Source organism: Aythya ferina (assembly GCF_964211825.1).
Source record: "Aythya ferina genome assembly, chromosome: 15".
In the NCBI taxonomy this organism is placed as follows: domain Eukaryota; kingdom Metazoa; phylum Chordata; class Aves; order Anseriformes; family Anatidae; genus Aythya; species Aythya ferina.
The window spans coordinates 8,006,495-8,014,964 of record NC_140314.1 but is presented as its reverse complement, the minus strand read 5'-3'; the positions used below and the strand labels follow the sequence as shown (position 1 = coordinate 8,014,964).

The following is an 8,470-nucleotide window of genomic DNA, read 5'->3' as shown; positions in this document are numbered from 1 at the left end:
GAAAAGCTCTAGCAGAACTTTGTATCTGCACCACCCTTGTGTTGCATAAATGAAGAAACTTACTTTCAAAAATAACTATATTATAGCTTCTTAGAGATTACTAGTTCCAGATGAATAGAGTTGCAGAGGTAGCAGTGTTTTGTAGTGTTGTGTCCACAACTAGCATTGACAGACACCTTTGAGAGGTGGGAGGGCACTGCTAAAACAGATCTGTATAGCTATCATATAATTTTAAATATGCTAGGACTTCTGTGTTTTTGGAAGTCTAGGCATGTATTAAAAAAAAATACAACTTCTGAAGAAGTCAAAGTTTTGAAGTTTTATTCCAAAGCAAAGGCAAGTTCCTTCAGACAGGTTGTGTCTTATACAGAAGAGTGAGAAGAGGAACTGGTCTCACTGTTTTCCACAGTCCGATAGGAAGGAGGTCCAACACCACTAGCATCAAACTCAGAATTGCACAGTGCATCAAAATAATTATGAAGAACAATGTCACATCCACCGTCTCTCCCTTCTGTAAGTGTCTGGATTGTATCAGATACATGCCAACTCTTGTATATTGATGATAATTCACGAGTAAACTCAGAACAGGATGACTGGGAAGATGTATACCGAAAAGTTTCCAAGTCTGTATCATCATCACTACTGGTCCCAATGTCTTCATCCTCAGTGTCTTCACTTGTGCTGAAAGGATACAATGTGGAATTACTCAGATGTAGTAATTCCCTTAGTCATTTAGTTACCTTGCCTAATCATGGAGTTTTGTTTTGTTTTTTTTTTTTTTTTTTCAAATAAAAAAGACTCCATGACTCCAAGAAAGACTCCAAAAGACTTTTTTTTTTTTTTTTTTTTTTTGTTCCAGAGACAAATTCATTAGTTCTGTAGATGCTCTAATATCAAAGTAATACTATTGTCCATTACCATTTGCACACTGTTTCTTTTGGACTCTGGCTAAGCTGTCATTTGGTCAAAAAAGAAAGCTATCCTTTTCCTGCTCTTTTGGAATAGTAAATGCTTTGATTTATTTAAACATAAGCCTAGAGGTTTAATCTTTTAGAAACCCTTTTGCTGCATGAGCTTCCTCTCTGTCTCATTGTTAGGCTGTTCCAGCCTAATTATCTGTTTTTCATACTTATGTTCCTTTCCTTATCTCTGAGGTTTTCTATTGTAACTTTGTGCCTCAGGAAAACTAGTAACTGCCATGTATCCTATCTAGATTAATTACACTTGCTATATGAACCACCTTTAGGATTGCGAGCAATACAGTTTTAAAAGCTGCTGTATTTATGTAGTGGTTCTCCCAAGATAGGTGCTTTTCCCCTCACAGTGAATTTAATGTTACTTGCTGCTGTCAGTAGTTTGAGTTATTAAGAAACAGTTTAGCTTTTAACATGGTTCTAGCAAGACCTCCATCTTGAGATCATTGGTTACTTGTAAGCATCTACATCCTTGGCTATTACGGAATCACAGAATTTCTAGGTTGGAAGAGACCTCAAGATCATCGAGTCCAACCTCTGACCTAACGCTAACAGTCCCCTCGTGGACTTCAGGGGAATTATTGGCAACCAGAATTTTTATGGTTTCTATGGAGAAAAGGACATGTCTAAAATAATATGTATTTTGACCCTGTCTTGAATGAAACTACAGAAGTAAACATCTCTCTTGGTATTTGATATTTCAAATTACAATTCTCCATGAGAGAAAGTAAAAATCTTTACAGACCCCTGAAATTAAAACGCTAATACTCTTTCTTGCTAGAATAATAAGCAAGGTATGAAATTCTAGTTATGTACAACACTTGTTTCTTACTCTTCTGTCATCACAGGAAGCTTTGCTTCAGGAATTAATTCAACTGCACTCTGCCAGTGTTGAGGTACTTCAATAAAATTTCTGTAAACCCTGATTTGTAGAGTAGTCCCTACAGGAATATTGCGCAGGATTTTCCGAAGCTCTTGCAGAGTACATCCTAAAACATCAGCATGTCCAATCTTTATTAGAACATCACCTGCCAAGGAAGAAAATTGACAGCAATCAGTTTTAAAGACTTTTTCAAGGGTTTTCTGTCCATATTACAAAATAGTCTTAATTGACATATTTTTACTTTTTTTTAAAAGCGTGTTTAGCAGCTCCTCAACTGGATGCAACTTTACTTTTGCTTTCTTTTTTTAGTGAAAGAAAAGCTCTTTAACAGCTCTGTCAAGAACTTTTTTTACAACGCTAAGGAAAGCTGCAGTTGAGTTACATGCTTTGGGCTGTTTCTGAGTCAATGTACCATACTTTAGATTGCCTATTCAGCGTTACCTTGCATTTCTGTGGTATTTTATTAGGGAAGACAAAGGTACCATGGTGAATTCTCTGATCAGTAACATTACCTGTTGTGAAGAGGGGCAGTTATCGATAAACATGTATTGAACTGCAACAGAGCAACATAGGGGATTTAAATAAGCAGTAGAGCTGTCTGCTACCATAATAGGCAGATCAAGGAGCTTCCCTCCCTCTGCTCTCTTTTCTTTAACTATTTTTGGGTTACAAATGTCTGTATTTGAACCATATTTTCATTTACTTTTTCCATTAACTGCTACTCCTGCTCCATTATCATCACACTTTCTCTCCACTCTAGCTTGATGCAAGATACTGGTTCTACTGGGGCACACACAAGAATTTCTGGAACAAATACCAAGATATCAGATACCAAAAAAGCAACAGAAAACTTTTTACCAACAGTGGTATGTAAGTTCTCAGCTTCACTTAATCAGAAAGGTAAATCATGTGAGTTACTTGTTTCAAAATACATAGCCGTAAATGTCCATATATTTTAAAACATCTCCAAGAAACTACTGAAATAATCTATTAAACACCAGAATTCTGATTTTCTGCCCATACTATGCTGATACCTTTGATTTGCCACAGCAGTGTTATCTCTGAATTACAGACATAAGATAGTTTTGCCTCTGCTTCAGCATCTATAGTCTGATACACTACCTATCTTTTCAGTTCACCTCTCAGTTTTGTGCTAAATAATATCCTTCAGTGGCCACTAAAGATTTGTGTTGGGATAACCTCTTGCAGCATGAAGGTATTCTGAGGAAGCACCTATACTAAGCAGCCCTCAGGAAGTTTTGCATTACTTGTAGAATGAAATTATTTGAACAACAATGCACTGAACAAAGAAAGAAATTATTAAAGTTTCATTGCTATATAACGGTAATAGACAAACTATTTTTGAACAAACCTGCTGATGAATAGGAAATCTGTTTTATCTGCAGAATAATATAAAGATTTAAACCTTGATCTGATTATGAAATAGTCATCTTTATCAGCTATTTTAAGATCACAGGTATTCCATTATGGTGACGTGTTGGCACTGAGCTTTATACAGTTTATGCTAGTTTCTTTGCTCTGTATTTTTAAATTGAGTTTCTTTTGATCTATGTAAGTCTAGATAAATCAGAGACAGGCCTGAAGCACAAATGCAGAATGGCAATATTTTAATGCTGTTAAATTTGAATATTACTGTTCGGTTGGTTTACCTGGTTTCAGCTTTCCATCTTTAGCTGCAGAGCTTTTCTCAACAAGGCACATTATCTGGAGGTATGGTCCATTCTGTATGATTATAAGACCTAATCCTTGTTTGCCCGTCCTAATATTTGCCCTTAATTCTGTACTCCGTCTGTGCTGAGTAATGTTTCCCAGTGCTGGTGATTGTCCTTTGAAAAGTGAGGGGAAAATTTGAATAGTTTAAACTGTGATATCGTTATTCAATAAAATGTTTAAGGAGACATTTAGCAGAAGCTGCACCTGTTCTTGATTGTCTAAACAGTTAAGTCCCTCATCCTTAACTGCTTCTCTTAGAAGCATTGCCTGCTGAGTAGCTGACAAAAAGCTATAATGACAACACTCAAAAAAGTCAGTTTATTCCATACACTATCTCTCTGCAAATAAATATCTTGAAAGTATTTTTTATTTAGAAACTTATTTCTTAAAAGTCACACATTTTTGACAAGAAAAAAAATCTAATACTTTTCTTACTTAAATATTCATTACAAAGGCTAATATATTCAGAGAAAGTAGAGAACAGGGTACAGAATAACAGAGCAGAGGAGCTGTCAGCTGTTAAGAATTTGAAGAAAGGATTGACTTCTTACCAAAAATGGAATTTTTCGTATCAATATTTACGGAGGAGATTGATTTCTGAATTTCCAGCAGATTGGTTTCACACCCTACTGCCAACGTGAGAGCAGCAACTGCAATTGCCATATTTAGCACCTGCAAAAATAAAATACTCTTGAGCATCCACTATCCGTTAAAATGCATAATACGGGTAATACAATATAAACAACATTATCCTAGCATCTCCACCAAGAAATATAATAGAGTAATAAACTACATTCTCTCAAGCCTGTTCTCCTCATCAATAACAAGGAAAAGTTAAGACTTACACACAAATGCTTGAGATTCCTAAAATAAGTCATCTTCTGTTAAAAATTAGTTATAAAATACTCTGTTTTAAGTAATCTCTAAATATTACTTCTTACGGTAATAACTTGAACTGCTGGAGATGTCTGTCTCCAGCTGTCTGAAATCACTTAATGAAAATTCCCACTATTTTTCTCTTTTGTAAAATATGGAACCTTCATCGCCTTTCCAGTGTCTTCTGTAAATCTTTGGATCAGGCTCTAATTGACAGCATCGAATATATGAAATTAGGATTAAAAGTATAGTAATGTGAATGTGTGATTTGTCAGTTTGGCTGCTGAACAGAAAAACAGAGAAGGAAGCAGAAACAGTTCAAATTTTCTTTTCCTTCCCCATGACAAATGCAGGATTTTTGTTGTTGATGAGCAGAGTACTACATCTGATTTGAATGAAGTATTTAATTTTCACGGCTGCTTAAGAAAAGCAAAGGAACAGTGACACTGGAACACAGTCTCAAAATTCTGAGATGTCAGATGTCTGGCCTAATACTCTTTCACCAGCTTAGGAATTTATGTAAAGTGGCGCAGTATTAATGGAAGGGATTTAAGCCTTTCCCAGGGTGTTCTTGCTCTCTTCAATAAATGTGTTTCAGCCTCCTTCAGCCAGAAGGGGGAACTGAATGCTCATTTCCTGCTTCCAGGATGAGTACTTAACTCCTAGGCCAATGAAGGTAAACAGATGATATTAGGATGCAGGGCTGCTTTATATCAATTTCTATCCACAACTTTTCAGCAAATTCTATTAAAGTTCTTGAAGAGTTGTAGGTCTGCAAATGATCACCACTGGGTAAAAAAAAATGCTAGTAACAAATCCAGGTAACTCTAATATGAAGCCAGAATCCTGATTTTAAGTTTATTTTCATGTAAGTTATCTTGCTGGGCATAATAGTTTTAAAGCCATAAAAGCTGTGTCTAATTCAAAGCCCACAAAACATTTAAAGACAAGGCTGTGAATTCACTTTCAGACTTTTCTTCCTTTAACCATACACAGTATCAGTCTACTTAGTCTCTATGGGAATTATCTGGATTTAGTCATTGTTCTGTCACAGAATTTACATTACAGTTCCCCTAACATTGTACTGATTTTCTTCAAGGTCATCCTTAAATTCTGCAGTTTCTGCAGGCAGTAGCACAGGATCTTATCCAGCCCTCTTCTGCTGAAGAGTTTTCATTTCCTTTTGTCATTTGCCTATGATTCCACTTCAAATACTCAACCTCAAGAGCAGGAATATCTCTTGATACTATGAAAATGTGGGGCAATGGGACTCTGTGAAGGAGATAAACTGATAGAAGGACTGCTAGGAGGACTGACAGAAGATTCAGACAACTGAAATTTAGGACTGGAAGAACAGTATCAAGGCAGGATTAAGGAGTTGGAAATGAAGAGGAAAAAGAAACAGAGAGAGATTGAAACATCCTTAGTTTCATCCCCACCTGTAGCCCAAGACTGTTTATGTTCTGTTGAATCCAGGCAGAGATGTTTCTATGCAGTTGAAGTCACTGGGCAGGCATGTCTTCAGTGAGCCTCTTGGAAATGCACTATGCCTCCATGATGACCTGTAGAGGAAAAGCGTACCGGCAGACAAGGAGGCCACCACAACGCCCACTAACTGCTCAGAATGCTGGGGCGGGCAGATTCCAAGCCCCCTGCAATGGGTGAGCAGGAGTCTGCTGGCCAGAGACGCAAGCACAGGGACATGTGGCATGAGCCAAGGATGTGGCTGCACCCAGGGGGCTGCTGCAGTCTGGAGGAGTTACTCAAGGCAACTTAGGTTGCCTGTCTGTCACTATCTCAACCCTGCACGGGGCCTCAAGACTTCCCAGAGAATCTGTGTACTTCACACAGCATCCTTTGGCATGTGTTTGCCTCTGAATACACCTGAGAAAAATTAAGTAACTGACCACACAGTCTGCAAGGTATGAAGACTGTATTCTGTCACTATTTCTGACTTCAGATTTGTGTGTCAGAAGCCAGTGAAATAAATCATCCTTTTCTGTGTCCTCTCTACCCCTCCTTCCTTTACTCCCTTTGCCGTGAAGCTGAGTTATTTAATGATAAACTAATTTTGAGGCAGACTTTTACATAATGCTTGCACTGAAATTATTTAAACACCATTTAAAGCTGGTTTAACTAAAGGATAGTTACAGATGATTCTTGGAAATAACTTCTTTTCAAGACTGCTGGATTCCCATTGTTAGTGCAATGTGATTTTAAAGTATTCTAAACGAAATCTCAGTTCTCCCTCTTCTGCCACACACCAATTGTTCCCTGTTAGAAGGAAACAATTTCAGCTGGTTTTCATCAAAAGCCCTATTATGTTCTCCACCCTTATGAAAATCTGTCAAGGCTAGGAGAATAAATACAAGTATTGTCCTCCAAATAGTAAGGCTCACTGATTGCTGTTGAACACTTTAAGTTTACTTTCCTAACATCTCCTTTTTGTTGGTACAGCGTTCCATCTGCATTAGAGACAAAAACAAACAGCACAGTCGCCTGCTTGGCTTCTGGGTCAGTTCAGACTTTCGTATACGTCCAGTTCCACTCCTCTGTATGAACAGGTGGGTGTTTGCTGCTGGCAGGAGAAAACATTACTGCAATCAGGTATTTTATAAGCACCTGTGGATGTGGGGGCTGTCTGATAAATGCCCATTGTTTCATATTGCCATGCCACTCAGAATACCAACCAGGCAGTCACTGTGACCGAAGCTGGGCTGCCTCCCCACGTTTGGGGCATCCTTTATTGCCTCCAAGCATTTCCCTCTCCGGTATGGGTTAACCCACAGAGAAGCCTGTCATGAAAAGCTGAGGTATTTAAACGAGTTCTGGACAAGATTAGTTAGTTCTTTTTCCTCAACCCAGTACAGGGACAGCAATTTCGGCTCGGGGCAGGAAAAAGGACGGGCTGAAAAGTGAAAAACAAACTGGGGGGGACTGGAGAGCATCGGGGGATATTGGGGCGCCTCAGGACACGGCCCCCTCGGGGCGTGGGCCGCGCCTCAGGCAGCAGCCCGGGACAGGCCACGCCCACCCCCGAGGCCACTCCCCTCCCCCATCGCCGCTCCCGGTATGGCCGCGGCAGGCCCCGCCCCCAGGCGAAGCCCCGCCTCCCCGGTGAGCCCCGCCCGGCCCGGCGCGGCCCGAAGGCGGGGGGGGTTCCCTTCCGGAGCAGCCGCCAGCCCCCCCCCGCCCGCCGGGTTCGCTTCCGGCTCGGCCCGGGGGCCCCGTTCGTGGCGCCGCAGCCGCGGGGAGCGCGGGGCCCATGGAGCCGCGGCTGTGAGGCGCCCCCGGCCCGGGCCCGCTGCGGGGGGGAGCCGGGCGGAGCCGGGAGCCGCCGGAGATGGACAAACTGACCATCATCTCAGGATGCCTCTTCCTGGCCGCCGACATCTTCGCCATCGCCAGCCTGGCCAACCCCGACTGGATCAACACCGGGGAGTCCGCGGGTGAGGGGGCGCCGGGGGCTGGGGGCTGCCGGTGCCCGGTCCTCTGGGAGCGGCGGGTCGGGTCCTGCTGCCGTGCCCGGTGCGGGGAGGCGCAAACCCCGCGCAGGACGTGCCGTGCCGGCTGGCTTCTGCCAGCTTCTGAGCCTGCAGCTCGCCCGGCGTTAGTTTGGAGCCCGGCGTTGCGCTCCCTGAAGAGCGGGGCTCTGCTCGTCCTGCTGGTGGCTGCCAGCAGCGCAGCCCGCGGGGAGGGCACGCGTGGTGCCGGAGGGGAGCCGCTCCTGGCCGTCCTGCCCGCGAGGAGCCCGGTGCCCTCGTCAGGGAGGCAAAGCAGGCTGGTGTGCTGCACGTCAAGCTGGCTTTACGCTTCTGATCTCCAGGCAAACCGCAGGTGAAGGGAAAAAGGGTGCTGGGGTAAAGCTCTCTGTGGTAAATTCTTACAGAGGGCTTTAGAGACTTTCTCCCTCCGTCTTGCATCTTGCCTGATGTTTGTTGTCCATGAGAGGACGGAGCTGTTTTCAGTGGGGTTGTATTGCCTTTCTTCTGATGAAGTAGCA

General features: G+C 42.2%; 2 protein-coding genes across 4 annotated transcripts in view; one reads left to right on the top strand and one right to left on the bottom strand.

Annotated features, from left to right (window-relative positions):
• Positions 1-296: 296 nt before the first annotated feature.
• PDZD9 (PDZ domain containing 9) lies at positions 297-7,483 on the bottom strand. Of its 3 annotated transcripts, none has more exons than XM_084536629.1 (7): positions 7,158-7,483; positions 6,967-7,042; positions 5,907-6,029; positions 4,143-4,263; positions 3,528-3,704; positions 1,807-2,002; positions 297-681 (listed from the first exon to the last, which is right to left on the bottom strand). In XM_084536629.1, exons 4-7 carry the CDS (start codon positions 4,252-4,254, stop codon positions 363-365), a joined length of 804 nt encoding a protein of 267 aa, XP_084392755.1. In that variant the 5' UTR covers positions 4,255-4,263; positions 5,907-6,029; positions 6,967-7,042; positions 7,158-7,483; the 3' UTR covers positions 297-362. The 3 variants fall into 3 exon arrangements, with proteins under 3 accessions (XP_084392755.1, XP_084392753.1, XP_084392754.1); XM_084536627.1 differs by having other exon boundaries at positions 6,967-7,045; positions 7,158-7,396; XM_084536628.1 differs by lacking the exon at positions 7,158-7,483 and having other exon boundaries at positions 6,967-7,066.
• Positions 7,484-7,644: 161 nt separating this feature from the next.
• The window catches only part of MOSMO (modulator of smoothened), a 31,273-nt gene continuing 30,447 nt past the window's right edge, over positions 7,645-8,470 (top strand). The window contains exon 1 of the mRNA XM_084536618.1: positions 7,645-7,916. Coding sequence (XP_084392744.1) covers positions 7,811-7,916 — 106 coding nt within the window. The 5' untranslated portion in view covers positions 7,645-7,810. The remainder of the gene's footprint in view (positions 7,917-8,470) is intronic.

Bases quoted from the DNA above. Each gene is read 5' to 3' on its own strand.
- PDZD9 (XM_084536629.1), bottom strand. From the start codon at position 4,254: ATGGCAATTGCAGTTGCTGCTCTCACGTTGGCAGTAGGGTGTGAAACC. The intron at 2,003-3,527 runs GTAAACCAACCG...CTTCCTTGGCAG, and splicing joins AGATGGAAAGCTGAAACCAG to GTGATGTTCTAATAAAGATT. The intron at 682-1,806 runs GTAAGAAACAAG...GTATCCTTTCAG, and splicing joins CTTCCTGTGATGACAGAAGA to CACAAGTGAAGACACTGAGG.